The following is a 21,699-nucleotide window of genomic DNA, read 5'->3' on the forward strand; positions in this document are numbered from 1 at the left end:
CTGTGGCATATTCATACTATGAAATACCACCCAGCAAGTAAAACGAATGAGCTATTGGTCAAAACAACAAGTTGAATAAATCTCGAGAGCCTTATGCTGAGTAGGAAAAAAAAAAAAAAAAAAAAGCTAAAAGCTAATACCAAAAGGTTACATTTTGGAATCTTTATCATTCCATATATATAACATTCTGGAAATGGCAAAATTGTAGCTAGAGAGGAATAACAAATGAATAATGCCATGGGTTAGAAAAGATGAAAGGGAAGAAGATGGCTGTGGCTATGAAAGGGTAGAGGTGAGATTCTTGTGATGGAACTGCTGTGTCTTCATTATGGTAGTGGTCACATCAATCAATACATGCAACAAAACTGCATGGAATTAAATACAAATACACAAAAATGAGTGCATATAATATGGGTGAAATCTGAATAAGGGCAGGGGATTGTATCATCATCCATCTCCTGATTGTGCTATTGAACTGTGGCTAGGCAAGATACCACCATTTGGGGACACTAGGCAAAGGATATATGGAATCTCTCTATTGCTTCTTACACCTGCATGTGAATAAACAGTTATCTCAAAATTAAAAGTTAAAAAAAAAAAAAGCAAAGAAACTCCTCACATATGGGTTTTGCTACCACATGATTCCAGCTGTGACTTTCCTCCAGCCATGACTCCTGGATATAAACTGTTCATTTGGTCTAATAGGCTTCACACTCCCACCTCCCACCTGCCATCACATCTTACATCTTTGCTGACATGAATCTACACACACACGCACACGCTCCCTTAAAGCTCGCCTCCTCTAGGAATTCTTCCCAGCCCCTGGCACACAATTATTCGTTGAAATTCCACTTGCGACTCAAATCTAAAGCCCTCACTTGACACTTCTAAACTGTTTCACAAACATTTGCACACCGCTTGTGATTTCTGCCATATTTTTGTATATCCTATACCATCATTTATTTACTATTTGGAATTGCTTTTTCTACCTAAATGAATTTCTTTAGTGTTATGGACTGAATGTTTGCATTCCTCCCAAAATTCATATGTGGAAATCCTAACTTCCAGTGTGATGATATTAGGATACAGGGCCTTTGGGAGGTGAGCGAGTTGTGATCTTGGAGCCCTCAGAATGGGATTAGTGCCCTTATAAGAAGAGGCCAAAGGTAGTTTGCTCTCTTTCCACCATGTAAGGACACTGGAAGGAGAGAACAGTGGCCCTTCAGCAGGGAAGAGGGCCCTTACTGAGAACCTGACCCAGGTGGCACCCTGATCTCAGACTTCAGCCTCTAGAAGTCTGAGAAATTAATGTGTTGTTTAAGCCACTAAGTCTATGGTAACAGCCTGAACGAAGACATTTAGTTAGGAAACATTATATTACTACCACCATAAACAGAAAAACCTTGTTACTTGTAATAAAATAGAATGTAGCCTGTAAAAAATGTAATCAAAATGAAGAATGTTATTACATTGCAGCTGGATATTTAGTGTCCAGAGGCTTGGGATCAGAGTCTTAACTCTTTTTATCTTTTATTGACAAAGATTTAAAAGTATTAGAGAGGTTTTAAAGATAATTTAGCACAAATCTGAGATTTTCTCTTCCCTCCTTTTTAAATAATGAGAAAAGAAATAAAAGGAAATTGAAACAGCAATATACTACGTTTACAAAGTGAATCAGTTATTTAATGCCGTATGAGTGGTACTTGTACCTTCTTTGAGAAACAAAGACATAATATGCTGTCCCAGAGTATGAGATACCTATCTTGCAAGTGTACCTCTTAACTCCCCATCCAGATTATAAGGCCTTTTAGGGAAGGGACTGTACCTGATACAAGCTTGTAAACTCCAGTTATAATGATCAGAATGATGCTTTGTGCACAGTCAACATTGCATAGAGATTAACAATTTCCTTGCTTTAATTTTAAACTCCCAATAGCTACCTTTTCTCTCATAAACCTATTTCCATTTTCACCCTAGCAGCCAAAGCCCTGAGCATGAAAGAAGAAATAAAAGCTTGTAAAGAAAAGGTCAGAAAAGCTAGGAAACACACACACACACATACACACACACACACATAGAGTACAATGGAGTTAGGGAGAAATTAGCATTCCCAAGTAAAGTCGCACCATTGACATCACTTATGGTAGCCACCAGTTAAATCTGACTATGTGAGCCATGAAAGTGGTTCCTCCAGGGCTGAGAACACCTGGAGGTTGAGGCAGTGGTGCCAGTGGAGGGCCAAGGAAGAAACACAGGTGAACTAGGAAAGCAGTTTCTAAAACATGGGGCAGGAGCCCTCTCCCATGTGTCCCTCTCTTTTTGTCCTCCAAATTTGGAACTGGGCCCTGGAAAGGAGAGAGAAATGAGAAAGGCAATATTTGTCTGGAACCGAAGTTTCTTTTCATAAAGTTCCAAAAGCAGGTCAATGTCATAAAAGGCCGCAGTTTAAAGGTGGAGGATAGAAACTGTATTTAATAAGAGAACTATTTATCCCTTCGGTTGTCAATACAAATTAAGATCAATTTTAAGTTCAATGTGGTAAGACTGTAAGAAATGCCTCTGAGCAGCTGAGAAGGACAGCTGTCTTTCTTGCTTTCCTTCTGTGTCTCAAGAACGATGATTTTCACATTCTTTTTAGAATATTTAAGTACTGTGCAATCACATGGTCAGCAGAGTGTAGGAAAAAACAGGGCCATGCGATGAGACAGGTGCTGCCTGCCCCGTCCTGCTGATGAGGCGCGGGAGGTCCAGGACACAGAAGCCACATATAGAAGCTCCCACAGCTCTGGGTAGCGGGCAGCCTTCATCTATACCTGTTCAGGATTCATAAACAATAGTGTGACCTTGGGCAGGTCTTGACCTTTTTGATCCCTTAGTTTCTTTACAGGCTCAGACTTAGGTAATCTCTAAGATTCTCCTAATCTACATCTGATTTTCTGTGCATCTTAAAAAGTAATTGCTCTAATCGTACTATAGAGGTGATGACCCTTCCACCTGTGTAACTGGCGAGACTCGGAGTCCATGAATTATTCACCAGTTATGAAAGACACCAGGCCCATGAGATTTATGTTATTCTTGGAATATAGCAAACACCTTTATAGCCTAGTTTTAAATGTTTCTTGGCTAAGGAGGTGATTTGTTGAACCCTGTAGATCTTGGACATGTCGCAGTCATCCAAGAATCGTCCAGGTCTAAAATAAAAACTGAGGCCAGAGCTGGTGGGGCTAGAGGAGTGGGAATGCACTGCCACCGCTGGGGTGGAGAAGTATTGGGACCACTCAGGTCAATTTGGACAAAGGACACCAGACTACAGTCCAGAGCATATTTTTCTATTCTGATTATTGACAGGAACTTCATCTTTCTGCTCTTGTTCACGTGTTCGCTCACTAGCCCTCTGTAGGTGATGCCGTGAGATGTCTGCCTTCATCTCACTGGGAACCTTCTAAAGGGATTTCTCCTCCTGTCACTGCCATCTTCTCTTCACCTTTGCCAGAGCTACCTTGGGGTCTAGCTGTATGTGGTGAGACTACAGCTAAGTACAGTATGTGTGTGTTGTGTTGAAAAAACACAATGCATAAAACATTGCCTTTGCCCTCAAGGAGCCGTCAGTGGAGGAGAGGAGAGAAACCAGTAAAGATTACAAAGTGATGTGATATGAGCAAAGATAGAGGCAATCGCTAAGGCTAAACCCAGTCTGGGAAAAGAGCAGAGGATCAGAGAAGATACCCTGAGACAACATCAGCAGTAAAGGTAAAAGGTGGGAGGAGTGGGGGGAGTTCTTCCAGAAATTTGTAATCCAGGCCGGGCACAGTGGCTCATGCCTGTAATCCCAGAACTTTGGGAGGCCAAGGTGGGTGGATCATCTGAGGTCAGCAGTTCGAGACCAATCTGGCCAACATGGCGAAACCTCATCTCTACTAAAAATACAAAAAAAAAAAAAAAAAAAAAATTAGCCAGATGTGGCAGCGGGTGCCTATAATGCCAGCTACTCGGAAGGCTGAGGCAGGAGTATTGCTTGAACCTGAGGGGCGGAGGTTGCAGTGAGATCACACAAGTGCACTCCAGCTGGGTGACAGAGCGAAACTCTGTCTCAAAAATAAAGAAGAAGAAGTTTGCAGTCCATCAAGAAATCTAATGTTAAATGTCTCTATCATTCATTGGTGCTTTTCTAGACAATCCCTCACATCTCCTGTTAGTCTAGATTTTCTCAGTGAATACAACACAACAGTCCTGGTAGGATAGGGGAGGGGTTGCATGTTACAGTGCATGGGAGTACAGCACATGACTAATGGAGGGCCTCTATGGAGCCAGCCTTAGCTCCTTCTCCCTGGCATCCAAAGGTAGCATCTTCAGTCTCACCTGATTCCTTTTCCTTATCCTTACTGCTTATCTATTGTATACTCCTGCATTACAGCATAAAAACAATCCCTCCCCAGTGTGTGATACATTACACATTATAACCTTGCTTTAGAAAAAATTAGTAGGAGTGAGAGTATAGAAAAAATAACTATTTGGTACTAGGCTTAGTACCTAGATCATGAAATAATCTATACGACAAACCCGTTACACAAGTTTACCCATGTAACAAACCTTTGCATGTACCCCCAAACCAAAAATGAAAGTTAAAAAAAAAAAGAAAAAGAAAAAGAGTGAGCACACTTATTGGTGACTAAGTCTATAGATCTCTACCTTGGTCATAGAGGGTTTATAGGCAAGACTGGCCCTTGATATTTAACTACTATTTTGCATTGATCCCACAGTCCTCAACTAGAAAGCATCTTTGAGTAGAGCTCTGGCATTTGTAGCAAAAACTTCCTCACCTTCTTTGGGCATGATGACTCTCTTGCTCTTTATTCAAAAGTTTCCAAAAGATGCCAAAATGTAGTGTTAGTCTAAAGCTAAAGGAAGGGAAATGGTCCATGGGGCCCAGATGTGCAAAAGCGTACAATGTGGCCAGAAATACCTCAAAACGTGGCAGTTAGAAGCAATGACTACTTTGGAAGAGAGGTAGCTGAGCAGTGTGGAAAGGATGGGAGATGAGGCCTCAGTAGCATTATTTAGGCTCTAGGCTCTCTTTTTAAGTAATGTTGAGCCATGGAAGGTTTGACAGCATGATCGTATGTGGTCTCATGCTGTTAAGTCAACACTGAAGTAATGCTTCCAGGGTGCTGAGATCACCTTCTCCTTTATCCCAGTCTGCATTGGCCTGGCTTAGGGGAATTTCCACAGAGAGAGTAGAGTACGGTAGAAAGAGCACAGGCTATGAAGTCAGGAAGACTTGGGTTCAAATCTTGCCACTACAGCCCACCAGTGGGCACTTTCTGAGTCCCAGTTTCTTCCCCTGGAAACTACAGCTTATCATATTACCTAATAGGGTTGTTGTGAAAATTATAAGAAACATTGTATTTGATGTAACTAGTACAGAATAAATGGCTCAATAAATGGTGATTATTATTATAATACCTGCAATGCTGTCAGTGTCTAAGGGTTACCACATACACTACACAACTCCAAGGACTGCCATCCACATTTTAACCCACGTGCATTGTGCCCCCTAGTGTTGTGCAGTGCACAGCACACACAGTTATATGTGGGAGACTCAGACTTCTAACAAGCAATAATTTTCAGGGGACTTCAATGCTATGGGCTGCATGACTATAAAATGGTTGGGGATGGCTTTAAATATGACTTTCTCCCTTGCTAAAGAGAAATGAGAGGTTATCTGAATAATGCTTATTTGTTCTTCATCTAGTAAGAAATACCCCCATCACTCCTTAAGTGCCTACTCAGAAAGCAGTTTTGAAAGTTGCAAAGAAGTCCACGTATTTTGTCACTGGTGCCACATGCTCTGCCATGGGGCTCATCTATCTTCTTCAACACGTTATTTCCAATGGGTCTGGGACTTGTCTGTGACAAGGCCTTGGAGGCTGAGGTGCAGAATGGCACCATGAAAAGTAATTCTCAGCTACAAAAGCAAGCCTAAAATTTTATATTTTCAGTTTTGTGATATCATGCACTGAGAAGTCTCACTGGAGTCATTCCATCCAAAGCAATCTCTCTCTTCATCTTCCAGGCACTTACGATTAATCTAAAACATCTAGGAGTCTAACTAGAGCTAGAAGAACTCTGAAAAATAAACTGATTTAATTATCTTGTTTTACAAATAAGGTAATAGACATCCAGGTAAATTGGCACTATTAAGCAGTCATTATTGTAAGGACGGGAATAAAGTGCAAGTTCCCAGGAGCAGGGACTTAGTGGACCAGGGCTTAAATCCTTGCCTGGCAGCCTAATGCTTGCATGATTTGAATACTCTCTGAGTTAATTAGCTTTCTCTGGGGAAAAAAAATGGGGAAAACAAAAGCTAAACTAGGCTGGGTGTGATGGCGCATTCTTGTAATCCCAGCACTTTGGGAGGCCGAGCTAGGAGGATCGCTTGAGGTCAGGAGTTCGAGATCAGCCTGACCAACATGGTGAAGCTCCGTCTTTACTAAAAATAAAAAAAAAAAAAATTAGCTCCTGTGGTGGCAGAAGCCTGCAATTCCAGCTACTCGGGAGGCTGAGGCATGAGAATCGTTTGAACCCAGGAAGCAGAGGTTGCAGTGAGGTGAGATTATGCCACTGCATTCCAGCCTGGGCTGCAGAGTGAGACTGTCGTGAAGGAAAAAAAAAAAAAAAAGAAAATGAAAAAAGAAAACTAAATCAGTTTATATATTTTGAAGTCCCAAATATACCATCCTGCCTCTTGAAGTGTCATTTCACTGTATAATAATTGTACCTGTTTAATCACCAAAGTTCCAAGGCAAAACTGTTGAAAAAACAATCCACTGAAAAGGCCTCTGTGTGCCTCTGCTACAGAAGATAAATGAACAGTTTCACTTTGTTTACTCTATTTGTGCCAGAATGTTTTCTTTGGCTGAGAAATGTATAAAATGTAGACTACAAGCATCCCATCAACATTTTGAAATATTGTGTTCTACATGGTTTGCTTTTATAAAATCTCTATGGTTTATTCCAAGATAAACATAAACTTGAAGTAATTTCAGCATTTGACATTTTCCCAAACAGATTCAAATGTTAGTTCAAATAGAGTAACAACTGAATTTTTAGAGATCACCTTTTTTAGAAACCTTGCCAGATAAAACACAACCAAGAATGAATGAATGAACAAATAAGATATCCCAAAGCCCATATTTCAAACCTCCTGGTTGATTACCTCAATTCACAAACCATGTATTCTTTTTTGGACATAATTTGAGCAAGACTGGATTTCTTATTTCCCATTCCTCCCTAAAGTAACGATAGCAAATCAGATTAAAAGAACTAGTAAAGGTAGGCATCCTGACAGCAGCAAGAAAAGCTTACAGCAAGGTAAGGATACAGAAAAAATAATAGAGGAAGAAAAAACTCAGAAGCCAAAATTTAAAAAATAAAATAGCAAAATCAGGCCTCCAATTTTCAAGACAGCTAGCTCCATATGCTTTAACAGCCCCTGAGGATATTTTAACATAGCACAATAGCTGACATTTATTAAGATAAATGAGAGTTGTCAAGTTGTTTCTTCAGGTTTAGAAAGTTAAAATAAAGCCTTGACACTTAAATTAGAAAGTTTCAGGTATTAGAAAAAATCACTTGGGTGAAAATTTTCATTCTCTGACAATGTCAGATGAATGAGGCTTAATTGGGAATATTTCCTGCATTTAGAAATGTTATCAGGCCCATCCTCATAACTTTTTTCCCCATTAATAGCAATTTGGTGGGTTAGCCTAAAAAAAAAAAAAAAAAAAAGTCAACCAATTTGTTCTCAAGCTGCCGATTACATGTTTCTTTCCCTCAGCCATTTCTTACCTGCCTCCTTATTGGTTTGCATTCCCACAAACCCCCATGCATTCTCGTATAAGTCTAGTTGAAATGCGCATCTCGGCCGGGCGCGGTGGCTCAAGCCTGTAATCCCAGCACTTTGGGAGGCCGAGACGGGCGGATCACGTGGTCAGGAGATCGAGACCATCCTGGCTAACATGGTGAAACCCCGTCTCTACTAAAAAATACACAAAACTAGCCGGGTGAGGTGGCGGGCGCCTGTAGTCCCAGCTACTTGGGAAGCTGAGGCAGGAGAATGGCGGGAACCCGGGAGGCGGAGCTTGCAGTGAGCTGAGATCCAGCCACCGCACTCCAGCCCGGGCGACAGAGCGAGACTCCGTCTCAAAAAAAAAAAAAAAAAAAAGAAATGCGCATCTTAAGTGTATTTTTTCCTGATGCTTCTCTTTCCTGTCTCCCTGCCTCCCGGTGTAACTAATCACACCTTTACCTGAATTTTATAGCAGTTCCTTCACACTTCTAAGATCACACCAAAAAACTTTACTGTAGTGTTGTCTTCCCTGAACAGATCCCAGGATCATTCAGCGCAAGAAGCCCTGACTCTGCATCCCTGTATCCTCAGAACTGGAACATGGTAGATGCTCCAGCTTCCTGAATAAATTCTGTTTAATTTTCTAGTTTGATTGCTAGAAATTATTTCAATGTTACATATATGGTCATGAAAGAACGTCCTTAAATGTAAGTATATTTTTTCCTTTTTAAAAAACTAATTCTGAATGTTAACTTCATTGAAAATTCATTTAACTGAAAATACTTTTAAAACACATTCGGTACTTCTTTTAGATAAATGACCATCTGCAATGTAAAATATTGCAAACAGATTTAAGCATTTAATATTTTGCTCAACAGCAACTGGTGTTTGGATAATCACATCGTTCAAATTACTAAGCTTGGAGACAGAAAGAGCTGATCTTTCTAACACATCCCACTTGTAGAATTGTTTGTGCTGACTCTCACCTCCTTAATCCCAGAGGTAATTAAATAATTCAACAGCCCTTTGGACAGCTTGTTTCATACTTAATGCCCATTGCTGTAATCAAATTAAATATAAAGATTAAGCTACGAAATGTACCTTAGGCTTTGATTTTTTTAAGGAAATATTTCACATGGGAGATATTTGTAATAAAAAGTCTCTTGCATACAAACCATATTTTCTTAACCTATTATTCTCCAAATTCCTCATTAATTCTGCACAAAAATGTATATGTACCTTGATTGAGGATAGTGATTCAGAGAAGAATGCCAGAATATCATTGAGGATATGCAATTTTATTTAACAACATTATATTCAAAACCATGCTGTCTCCTGCTTCTGGGAGCAAAGTGATTATCTTGTCTGTTGTTATGAATCCTGGAGGTACATTATAGAAAAACCTGTGTAATGATTATATTGTTTAAATGAACACAGTGTTGTAGAAGCTCCTCTTAAAAACATGCACCTTATCTGTTCTGAAATAACAGACTGAATTAGTGAGCCCTCCTGACTCTCCGCAAGCACTCCCTGAGCCTTGTTTCCATGTGCCTGATCCTGCCTCCTGAGACATCAGACCATGTCTGTGGCACCAGAGTCTGTGGCTGTTACCATGGAAAGGGATGGCCTTGCAGCAACTCCATCTCACAATGGAATGAAGGAGGAATAAAACATGAGCTGCCAAGAGCCTCATCCAGTCATGAGTGAGTCTCAGGGCAATGAGGTAAACTCTGATAGGTTCAAAATGAGAGCTGATGCTCATAGACTGACATAAGGAAGGCTGCTTACTTCATCAGTGTTCCACTGCCAGATGGATATCAGATGACCATCTACAGGTCTCTGAAGTGTCATCGGCCTTCTCAGTGAAACCGGAAAGTTGAGATCCAAACAAAGAAGCCAGAAGAGATTGACCCACCATGTGGCTCAGGAAAGGTCAGGTCAAGGGGTCCAGTTTGAACAAGGGGAATAACATTGAAAGTAAAGGAATGCCTTGGTCTCTCCATGTTATGGAAAATAGCCAAACTCTACCTTAGAAGCTCCATAACCCTGTTTCAAACACAGCTCTGTGGCAGAAATGGACCTGGGATTCACCATGCCCACTTCTCTTCCTTCCAAGGCATACATTTATAACTACAATTCCCAGCCTGCCTTGCAGTTGAATGTGGTCATGTGGCTGAATTTCAGTCAACGTTGCCTCTGCCTGCAGGTACCCCTTACAGGCCTGGCCCACAACATGGGCCCTCCACCCACTCCTCTCTTGATCCATGTCAGTGCTCAACTATGGGCCAGCTTAGAAAACAAAAGATGAAGATGATAGAATTTTCATCAGCCCAAGACCCACCTGACTGGACCCTTCCCACCCCTGATTGGACTTACATAAGTAAGAAACAAACTTTCTCTTTTTTGAAACAAGGTCTCACTGTGCTGTCCAGGCTGGTCTCAAACTCCTGGTCTCAAGTAATCCTCCCATATCTGCTTCCTGAGTAGCTAGGACTACCATTGTGAGCCACCATTGTACCCAGCTTGAAATAAACTTTCTGATTTCAAGGTATTGAGGTTTCAGGATTTTGCAGCTAGGGTACCTTTAATAAAAACAATGCACTTTATTTTGTAGAAGGCATTCACCTACAGCCTATCCACAATAAGCATTTGGGAGCCATTCCTGGATTGGAAACCAGAGCCAGGTATCTGGCGGGAAGCCTAGTTTAATTTTTTGGAGACTGCAAGTTTCTATTTGAAATTAGGTCACAATGTGTGTACCAATGCACAAAAAGCTCCTAATTTCTCTTGCCATGGGATGGAGGTATTTCTCTAAAACTGACACCTGATGACATTTCACATACCTGGGGAGGCTGTTGGGGAAAGCTGTGTTTCAACTGCCATCTCCAAAGAAATATGAGTAAGTGCTCCTCAAAACCATGTTGTTTCCTCCTCCCATGCAGCAAAAACGCACAATACAATGGTAAAAATCCCTGGCAGGAAATTAGCACATGCCATTCAGTGAAACCACAGTCTACAATTTGAAAGACCCGGGCAGCTATTGCTGTCTAGCTCGCAGAGCTAGGATGAGAAGGAGGTGGCCAAAGACTGATTTAAACTCAAATTCTGAAATTGAATTAAATTTATCTTATAAGGGATGCCACTTGGGTGCCTCCTCAGGCCTCTGCACTTACACAGATCTTTCGATGGAAACAGCTTTCTGTGGGAGAAAAGCCTGAGGAAATATAAAAATCCATAGTTCACCCTATGACACAACCCTTTGCTATCCACCCAAGTGACTTTCCAACGTTTCAGCCTCCCAGCCTTTTGATAGACAGGTGCAGGGCAAGAAGCAAAGACTTCAAATGGGAGGGGAAGACATGACTGCCACATCTCGACTTACAGAACCTTACAGTGTGGTGGAAAGTGAAGGTGAAAAGTGAAATTACTAAAGTGACATCTTTGTAGTGATCTATAATCAACCCAAACTAGGGGGGAGACATTCTGTTGAGCTAAGATGTGCATCTGCAGTCTGCAGCCTGATTCTCCAGATTCAAGTACTGGCTTTATCACATACTTAACCGGCTAACGTTGGGCAGGATCATTTTTAAGGCTCAATTTCCTTCCACAAAGTGGAGATCATAAAAATAGGCATCACATGCACATGGATCATTGGGAAGGAATCAATGGAATATCTAAGGAATGTGCTAGCTATATAATAAATAATCAATAAACAGTTGTTGATATTAGGAAACGAAGGCAGATGTCATGGACTTTGGTCAGCTCACCCAGGAAGGCTTGTTCAAGGTCAAGGAATGAAGCACCCCTATGTTTACTAGAAGAACAGATTAGGGGTAACCACGCTCTTAAGCCGTGTTCTAAGCTGACTTAGAGCCCATGTCCAGTACAGAAGGTAATAAAAATAATAACGAACACATAGATGGTGGTTTATAACATACAGAGTATTTTCACATATACTTTGGATCTAATCTTTAAAATCCTAGAAGATGGATAACATAGATGTTTTCATTTCTACAATATAGATGACAAAATCAAGGCTTGGAGAGGAGAGGTGTTTTGCTAAAATCCACACAACCTGCCAGAAACAGAGCTAGGATTTCAATCTAGACCTTTCCATTCCGGAGACAAGAGATGGATCCACTGTGCATGGAGAGAGGAAATGTGAGACAGACAAGGTGTTTGATCCATGTTAATCAGAAAAGATTTTAAATCAGGGTATGAATGACAATCTTAGAACAACAAGGTTGTAAGTGAAGCAAGGAGGGAAGCAGCATGTCAAGACCATTTGCTAAGGCTTGGAGAATTTTCCCAAGCTTAAGGAGCTCATAGAGGGACTCTTAGCTAAAGGAAGATCAGGGAGGCAAAATAACAGAGGGCCTGATGGCACTTCAAAGGGGAATAGTTATTATGGCTTTTGCTGAAGGCTCCTATGCACTCAGCACTATGCTAAAACTTTTATGGATATTATCTCATTAATCTTCTCAACTCTACGAATATGTAACCCTGTTATTCTGATTTTACCGGTGAGAAGACTGAGGTTCCAGGTCACATAGATTGTAAGGGGTTGAATTTAGACCTAAGTCAGTCTGACATCAGAACTTATATTAATGTGTCCCCAGTTTGTATAGCTACGGTGACTTACAGAGGAGGCAAGAGGCACAACGTCTCTAATTGGCTAATACCACAACCACACAACAACGTGAAAAGTAAATGTGAAAACTTAATAAGCCAAGCTGTATAAAATACAACTAAGCTGTATAGCTAAGGCTAAATTTAAACTCATGGTATGATATCACCACACCCCAGAGAAGCAGAGTATTCAGTACATAGAGACAGAACGAGAAAGGTTGACCTTGGATATGGAGTAGAATAACAAAGGCTCAAAGAGATAACCTGGAACATACTTGAGCATATTCAGCAGGGAGGTAGCTCAGGGAATATTTCATCCCCTTAAATGAGAAAAGAAGAAAAAAAAATCAAAAATTGACAGAAAATGAATAGGCAGAACCACACTCTCCTTCACTGAAGGATATAGGTTGTAATAAGACTATGAGGTTGTTGTATGAATTAAACAGAATGACTATAAAAAGCCCCTGGAAGACGGCATGATGCTTTATAAATGCTTAATAATTATGAAGGAGATGAAAGAACTAGTCCTTTGTGTATCACCTTGAGGATTTTTGTCAGATCTGAATTCCACCACTACTCATAGTTAGTTAATGTTTTCCTATAAACTGCCTCATTTATTTTAAAACTTATCCTTGTGCCCTGCTGTAATAGCCATGAATTCATAGATTTCAGGTGTATGTTATACATTTCTTCCTAATAGTCATGAAAATGAATTATCAACCCATTGAAAGATATAATTTCCACATGCCCCCAAAAATCATCTCTGGCACAATTAGAGTGCCATAGTTTGGGAAACATTGAAAGCATGTAAAGAAGCCGGACAAGGAACCAGGAGACCTGGGATCTGGGCCTAGATGATCATGCATGTCGCCTTTATGAGGTAAATTGCCTCATAGGAAAGTAGGAGAACACCGACTCTATGTTGTGTGAAGGCAAATGAGATAATGCATGAGAAGACATTTTATAAACAAGGATACTACAAATTGTAGGTATTTGTGTTACTCTGTGTCCTTCTACTAAAGAACACTTTTTAAAAAATTAAACATCTGTCAGTAATCAATCAATCACTAAAATAACACACTCTGAAAATCAAAGAGAATTTTTCTCCTTCTTGTCCAACTTCAAAACAAAGCATCACCTCGTCCCCTTTTTCTTTCAGAGATACTTCAATTGCACTGTCTCTATAAACAACACAGTGTGCCCCTTTGGTCAGGTTTATGTCATTACACCCTGCAGGCTCAAAGCTGGACAAAGCTCAAGGGATCATCTCGTCTAGTCTCATTATTTTACAGAGGAGGCACTGAGTTCTGGAGAACTTTAAAAACCTTACTTATGACCACACTACAAAATGGGATTTGAATCATGACTCCTGGCCCCCTTCAACCAATTTTCCTACTGTTACATGAGCCCATTCCCTGGAATGGCAGAGAGATCTCAGAGAAAGAGGAGCCAGAGCTTACACTCTATCTAATTTATCAATGGCAGTTAGGAAAGAACCCTATGGGCAAGTCAGAAGACCAAGATAGGGGCACTGCCTTCTAGGTGTCCACAGTCATTCAGAAGAAACCAGACACACACACACACACACACACACGCTAAATGAAGAGGAAATCTAAAACTGAGAAAGTTTTAGATTTCCTTTAGTTTGGCTCAGTTTTGTCAAGATAACCAAAAAAGCAGTCACAGGGTTGCAGACTGAACCAACCCCTGTGCATTTGGCCACTCCTGTGAAGTGATATGCCTGTCCAGGGATGTCCACTTCCAACTCATCACCCTGGTGGTGCAGTTACACAGAGTAATGGCAGACTCATGCCCAAGTCAAAGGACATCATCACCATCTTTAGTGACCATGGCAACTCCAACATTCCCCAGAGGCTGCTGCTGGGACGCTGTAACTTTCTCTGGCTACCTAAATAAATCCTGTCCTGTTGATGTTCACCCTTCCACTCCTAGCCCAATCATTCAGTGGTCCAAGATTTTCTCTAATATGCAAAACAACAGAACGATGAGCTAGGAGGCAATCTTTCTAGCATATAACTAAAATCACAGTAAACTACATAAAAATGTCCTCATATTCCAGTATCTCTGAAAAAAGTACTTCTATGTGACTGCTCATACAAATATGACAAGAATTACAGCCTTAGGAAGAATGTGTCTGCTCTAAGAAATAGGTATCTTTTAGAAAAGGAAGAGCTTTCTCTTCAACAACAACAAAAAATGAATTAATAGCCTTTTCTAGGAAAAAAATATTGGTTTGAATAATTTAGAGTTATTCCATTGTAGCTCACTTCCATCCTTCCATACTCCATCCCAGATACCATCTTACTGATGCTGTCCACTATGTTCCAGGAATGTGGAAAAGGAGGAAAGTGGCAGAGAGGAGCACCAAAATTGGTTGAGTGTCTAATCTACACCAGATGATTTACGTCATTTCATGGAATCCTTACAGCAGTCTTATGAGCTAGATATTTTTATGCCCATTTACAGAATCATTGTGACCACACTCCAGAAAAGAGAGGCATCCCTACTTTTGGCATCTCCAATAACAGTCTCATGATAATAGCAAGGGCATAGATCATGTGTCAGGAATGATGCTAAGACCTTTGTATAATATCATATTTACTACTGTATGTGCCCACTGCTGTTCTGTGAGCTTTACTTACTTAAGTCATTTGAGCTCCTATAACAACCCTAAGGTATTACTGCCATCATTACCCACTTTTTATAGCTGAGAAGACTAAATAACATAGCTGGTAAGTGGTAGAGCCAGGGCTTGAACCCAGCAGCCTAGCTCCAGGATCTGTGGCCTCAACCAAAACCAACTGCTTCTCTCAGGCAAGGGGCTTACCCAGAGCCTCCAGGCTAGTAAGTGGTACTGCTGAGATGCAGTCTGCTGGCCACCAGACTCCAGAGCTTCATTTTCATCACTAGGCCCAACTACACTTCACTTTGCCCAAGCTAATACCTGCATTTGATACCCAAGAGGCTCCCCCTCCTTGGAGATCTGGGGACGATTTTGCTCTATTCTTTGCATTACACACATTCTCTCTGCCCTGGACTCCTCCCCTCTGCCTAAAAACATCCACAGATCAGCTTTCTCCTACAAATTTCCCCCCAGACTCTACTACAGACTTCAACCATCATCCTCTCTCCTCCTCGGCATTGCCTCTTCTTGAGACTGGCCTGCACACACTGCCTGTCCTCTATGCCCGCCCTCTACCCAATTCCCCAGTCTCCAAAGTAGTCAAATGGCCTCCTCTCCTCCTGTTCTCCTGGCCACACTCCCAGATCCAGCCTGCAAGAAACTTTGAAGGATGCTGTCAGTAGCCTCGTGAACAGAAGCAGCTCTCTATCTTCATTTCCTGCCCCCTTCATCTGCACTTCTGCTCACTGTTCCCTATGCATGGATTGCCTTCCCCTCCCCATCTCCTCCTGCTCAAATCCTGCACATCTTCCAAGTCCATATCCAATTACTCCTAGGCTGCAAGCAACTAGAATCTTTTCTAATTTCATCTTTGTGTCACCTACAGGGCCTTGTACAAACAAGAATCTCAATCAATGGCTGTCGAATGTTTACTCACTGACCTCCAGCTTGATTCTTAACAAGAATATCTTCTTGCATAAACTTCTTGCATCAATTCAGATTCTTTCATAAACTCAGCCAAAGGCTTCTAAGCTCTTGGATCTCCTGCTGCCTGTTGGCAGGAACCAAGTCTACCAAACTCACCTGGAAAACTAACTGCCTTTTCTCACATAGAACCACATCCGGCCTTCTAGAAGCAAGTGTGAGTAAACACTTTCTTGGAAGTCAAGCAGTTTTGAGAGCAGAGAGAGAAAATATTAGGAGCGAGTCTCAGTATAACTACTGTCCTAGATAATAAGAAACATTCATTAAGATGGCAAAAATCAGTATTAAAATGCCATAGCTAAATTTTCACTCACATGTCACTTTGCCCTACTAAATGTTCCTAGTAACTCTAATTTAATAGGTTCAGTCAACTATCATATGAAATGTGAATACAGATAGTGTTTAAAAGCTCTTTGTATACTATTTCCAAATCACTTTTCCTCAGCAGGATGGTATCCTACGAATCCTTAAAAAGCTTTTGGTGAGGACACACAAAGGTCTCTTATAAAATATTAATTGAGCACAGCAGGATGCTAAGTGCTCTTGGTGCTAGGTGAAGTATACACTTTTGTTGGGGATTTTTGGAGTCATCCATCCTTAATTTTCTTCATAGGCTTTAAATGCACCATGTACAGTATGGGTTATATCTCAAGCCCTATTTTACAGGGTGTGAAAACAAAGCACATTACTCTTTCAAATCACTGCACATTATCTCATTAAAGTTTTGCAACAGTTTTTTTTTTTTTTTTTTTTTTTTTTTAGATGGAATCTTGCTCTGTTGCCCAGGCTGGAGTACAGTGGAGCAATCTCGGCTCACTGCAATCTCTGCCTGCCAGGTTCAAGCAATTCTTCTGCCTCAGCCTCCTGAATAGCTGGGACCTCAGGCATGCACCACTACACCCAGCTAATTTTTATATTTTTAGTAGAGAAAAGGTTGGCCAGGCTGGTCTTGAACTCCTGACCTTGCGATCTGCCTGCCTCGGCCTCCCAAAGTGCTGGTATTACAGGCATGAGCCACCATGCCCGGCCTACAACAGTTCTTTATAATGGTATTGGTCCCCTTTTGCAGTCAAAGAAATTGAGACCTGGAAAAGTTCATTAAATAACCCAACAATTTGTTGAGCTATAAAACTCAGTGTTAAAGATTCCATGTAAACATTATGTAGTACAGAGAAAGCAATGAGATAGGCATTCTTCAATATTGATAGTGAGAAGGTATAATGAGAAAAATGTTTCTAGAAAGCAATCGGATAATATTCATTGAGAATAAATAAATATATATATTTGCATATCTATGTATATGTGTATATGTATATGTTTATCTATACACATATATAATACATTCATCCATTAATTGAACTTCTAGAAATCGAGCCTCGGCCAGGCGCGGTGGCTCACACCTGTAACCCAACTCTTTGGGAGGCCAAGGGGGGAGGATCATTTGAGGTCAGGAGTTCAAGACCAGCCTGGCCAACATGGTGAAACCCCAACTCTACTAAAAATACAAAAATTAGCCGGGCGTGGTGGCACCCACCTGTAATCCTTGGGATTCTGAGGCAGGAGAATCACTTGAACCCGGGAGGCGGAGGTTGCAGTGAGTTGAGTTCGCACCACTGCACTCCAGCCTGGGCGACAGAGTGAGACTCCATCTCAAAAAAAAAAAAAGAAAAAAAAAAAGAAATAGAGCCTAAGAAAGTAAGCAGAAATATGTTTAAAATGATACAAAGATAATTATTGTAATATTATATCTAATAATGATAAATAGTATATAAAAGAAGAATGGCTAAGCAATAATATGGTAGTCCTTAGAAAATGTTAAATTGTTTTTAAGACAATAAAATAGATTGGTGTAATATTAAGTGAAAAAAGGAATGATATGATCATATTCTGACTTTTACCCATAATCCAAATTCAAACTGTTGGGGAAAGCATGCCAAAATATTAACAATGGTGGCCTTTTCTGCTTTATATTTTTCTGTTTTCAAACTCTAATACAAAGTTCAGATGTTACTTTTGTAAATAGAAAAAAAATGTTATTCAAAAACAGTAATTTTTTTTAAAAAACATGCCCACAGTTACACAAGCAGTAAGAAGAAAAGCCAATCCTTTGCCTTCAACTCCAGAACTCTGGCCCCTGCCCCATCCTCCCTCGGTGTGCAGGGTCATGAACTGTCATCTTAAAAAAATCAGTATCACAGAGTTATCAGTCAACTCTGAGATGAGCAATAAATCTGTATTAAGCAAAGTATATTAGATTGTTTCACTATATAGTCATATGTAAATACAGCCCAGAAAAGGAGTCAGATCTACTTACCACAAACCTAATGTGCATTCCCTATCCTGTTGCCTGCAATTTTACTTCTTAAATATACCAGGACTGCTGAATCTCCCCCACCTCTATTGCTTTCTTTCAATCATTTAATAATACCCTTTGTTTCAAATATAAGTTACTATAGAATCTGGACATAAAGCAATCCTCAAATTCCTCAGGAACTAGAATTAACCTGATGTAAAATATTTTAATTCCATCTTCCAAGAAAGGAAACAAGTTTGAGTTCACTAGCAATTCCTTACTGATGAACATTAACCAAAGACCCACAGAATTATTGCCAACAGCAAATGTGTCATGTCTTCAAGGACTCTTCAATACATTTCATATTCTGTCTCATAAGTAATGTTTCACAGGTGGATAAAGTTGTTAATATTTTATAAGTTAATCACATTTATCTTCTACGTACAAGTTTCTAATGGAGATATCACTCGTGGGCCATGCTATTGGAAGAAAGAATAATTGGAAGTCCAGAAAATTTTCTGTGACTTCTCAACGACTGACATTTACGAATGAAAGAAAAATTTGGGTGACTTGGGGGATCGCACACTCTATCGCTTACATTAAAATTGGAAGAGATTGCACCATCAGACATTGTCACTGTCCAGGAATCTCAAGGACTCAATAGAAGAATGCAGTTCCAACATTTGAGAGGTAAAAAAGTTGCTGGCGACGAGAAAAACTGCCTTAGTTTCCTGAGCTATGTAAACATTGAATTCTGTAATAAATGTATTTAATTTAAAAATATAGTTAGTTCCAACTACACATACTCGTTTCTTCCTGAAAATAATCATGCTGCAATAATAAAGAAGGATGGGACATTTTTAATTTTTGATGATGTGAGACATATCTTCACTCTTTTTCAACCCTTTCACTAAACAAGGCAAACACAATGCTATTGTCAATCAGTGATGAATAACACTGCCCCACAGATTATCATAGGAGACATTAATTCCGGATCATGTCTAATCCAGTTGTTTCTGATTACAGAACAAAATATTATTGCTTAAGTGAAGCAGAAAAGAGCAGATATTTGCTTTTCCCCAAAAGTTTCTTGCTAAACTTGGTTACATTAACTAATAAGCCACTCTGACTTGTTAAATGTTGTTCGAATGTCAGATAATAAAGAATTCTGTGGTCTTGTATTAGACTCTTTAAAGGAAATTTCTGATGTATTGTAAGTCAAGGAAAATGTTATGGAAGAAAACCATTTTCAATGCTTTCCTTTGCCACTTAACTCTTTCCTACAGGCTCTTTAATAATAGCTTTAAGATTTGTAGATGTGAGATATCTAATAGTTTGAAATATGAGATATGTAACGAGACACACCCCAACACTAACAAGCTCATTCAAACTTTCTTTAAATGAGACTATTCTCCTTGGGTCTTCCTCCCATGTACCCCAAATGTGGGCCCAACAGCATATACAAGAGCTTCAGACAAACCACTCTGGCCATGAATACCAAATGTATTTCACAGAACATTGCCAGAAGCTTTATTTTGTGCTAGTTTTTAAATGTTGATTTTTGAATAATAGTTTAGGTTTTAAAATATCTATTTATTGATGCCTTGAGAAAGAGAAAATGAAAGTTAGTTGAGGAGTTTTAAAATGTATGGTACAAGTTTTTAGTCTATATGCACAAGTTAATTCAATTACTAAATAAGTTTTTCTGTAGTGTCTCTTGGAATTAGAAATACAGACAGAAAGGCCGCTCAGAGTCCACTGGATGCTTTGATACAGGCTGCATTGCAGAATTTCAGTGCCACCATACAGTCTCTACAAAAGGAGTTTTCCATACTTTGATCAAGTAATTGGAACCATTTTTCATCTCAAATGAATTTTTATTACCATTTAATAAGATAGCTATTCTAGGCTTTATTTTCACAGTACTTTTTCTTCCAAAATTATCTTTAATTCTTAAGAGATTTTTTGCACAAATTATAGAAAATAAGCATCCTTAAATTTCAGGACTCCAGACGCTTTTTACTCAGTACGTTTTGCCTTGGAACACGGATTTGTGAAATTATCCTTCCTCTGCTTTATTTGAAGCTGAGGCTGAGAAAAGAACAGAAAGAAAACCCATAGAGATTTGCCTTACATTTATCTCTTTTTTAAAAGGTACCTTTTCCTCCTGATGTTATCTGTCTTAGACACGGGGGGGACTCAGATCCCTGTATTGGTGGTATCTCCCATTCTGCATCCCTATAGCCAGCCGGACCCCTCATTCAACAAGTTCACACTACTCAACTACACACTTTCAAACAGGCAAAACAAATGTGCTTCCCTCATCCCGAAGTTCTCAGAGTAAAATAAATGCTGAAAGATTGCAAACTCTTTTTTGCAGTCATTTTGGAAGGGAGCATTTTCCTACCATCTCTGAACTCCTTCTGATTTTTACTTAAGAAAAATCATAACGCTCTTTTGTGTGGTCAGCTCCTAAGCATCCACTGCCTCCCTGTAAGGGGTCTTTTCTGAATAACAATGCAGGGAACATTATTTGCCATTTGCACCAAGATCCTGCTCCTTGTGGTTACACATTCTGAAGTGCCAATCATCTCTAAGGCAATTAAAGCCGTTAAGATTTCCAGCTGCACAGGAAAAGAAATCAGAGTGCTCTCCAGAGCACCTTCGAATGGTGTCTCCCAAAGCCCGCGCAGAGCAGGGGCAGCTTACCTGTGCGGCATGCCCGTGGTGCAAGTGGTGGTGTGCTCGCTGGACAGGTCGCAGAGCTTTAGGTACCAGTTCATCTCCACTTCGCGCAGCAGAGCCAGTTGACGCGCCCTAAGCTGGCTTTCCCCTGAAGGGCTAAGACTGCTGTCTGTAGCATTTTCTGAGGCTTTCTTGGGAGATTTGTCTTTCCCTGCTACAGAAAACCCAGACTGTCTCCTTAACTTGGTGTTCTCCTCTGAGATCTGACTCCCCGCTGCCCCTGTCCGGGCTGCCAGCATCGTGGAGATTTGCGTCTTTCAGAGAAGACTGGAAGTCACTGTCATCAAAGTAATCTGAATTGATTTTTCTGCTTCTGTATCCCTCCCTCCTCCCTGCCCACTCCACCTCTCTTAACCTATCCTGCCACAAAGCTGTAATTGAGCCCAGTCTGTGGCTTGGGATGAAAATGTATCTCTAACCTTTCCTAATGAAGAGGTAAGGTGGCCACTACCTGTGATATCTTGAAACATGGAAATTTTAAAAACAACTCCCAACAACTTTGTAATACTGAAGTTTGGCAGTGGCTGTTTCTTCTGCAAAGTTAGGACTTTTGTT

The 21,699-nt window shown here is 40.3% G+C and overlaps 1 protein-coding gene across 2 annotated transcripts in view; it reads right to left on the bottom strand.

The window, feature by feature from the left end:
- The window catches only part of KCNAB1 (potassium voltage-gated channel subfamily A member regulatory beta subunit 1), a 437,512-nt gene extending 416,059 nt beyond the window's left edge, over positions 1 to 21,453 (bottom strand). For both annotated transcript variants that reach the window (XM_023223336.1, XM_023223333.1), the window contains exon 1: positions 21,109 to 21,453. In XM_023223336.1, coding sequence (XP_023079104.1) covers positions 21,109 to 21,383 — 275 coding nt within the window. In that variant the 5' untranslated portion in view covers positions 21,384 to 21,453. The remainder of the gene's footprint in view (positions 1 to 21,108) is intronic.
- Between the last annotated feature and the right edge of the window lie 246 nt (positions 21,454 to 21,699).

Source organism: Piliocolobus tephrosceles, chromosome 2 (genome assembly GCF_002776525.5).
Source record: "Piliocolobus tephrosceles isolate RC106 chromosome 2, ASM277652v3, whole genome shotgun sequence".
NCBI classification, from domain to species: domain Eukaryota; kingdom Metazoa; phylum Chordata; class Mammalia; order Primates; family Cercopithecidae; genus Piliocolobus; species Piliocolobus tephrosceles.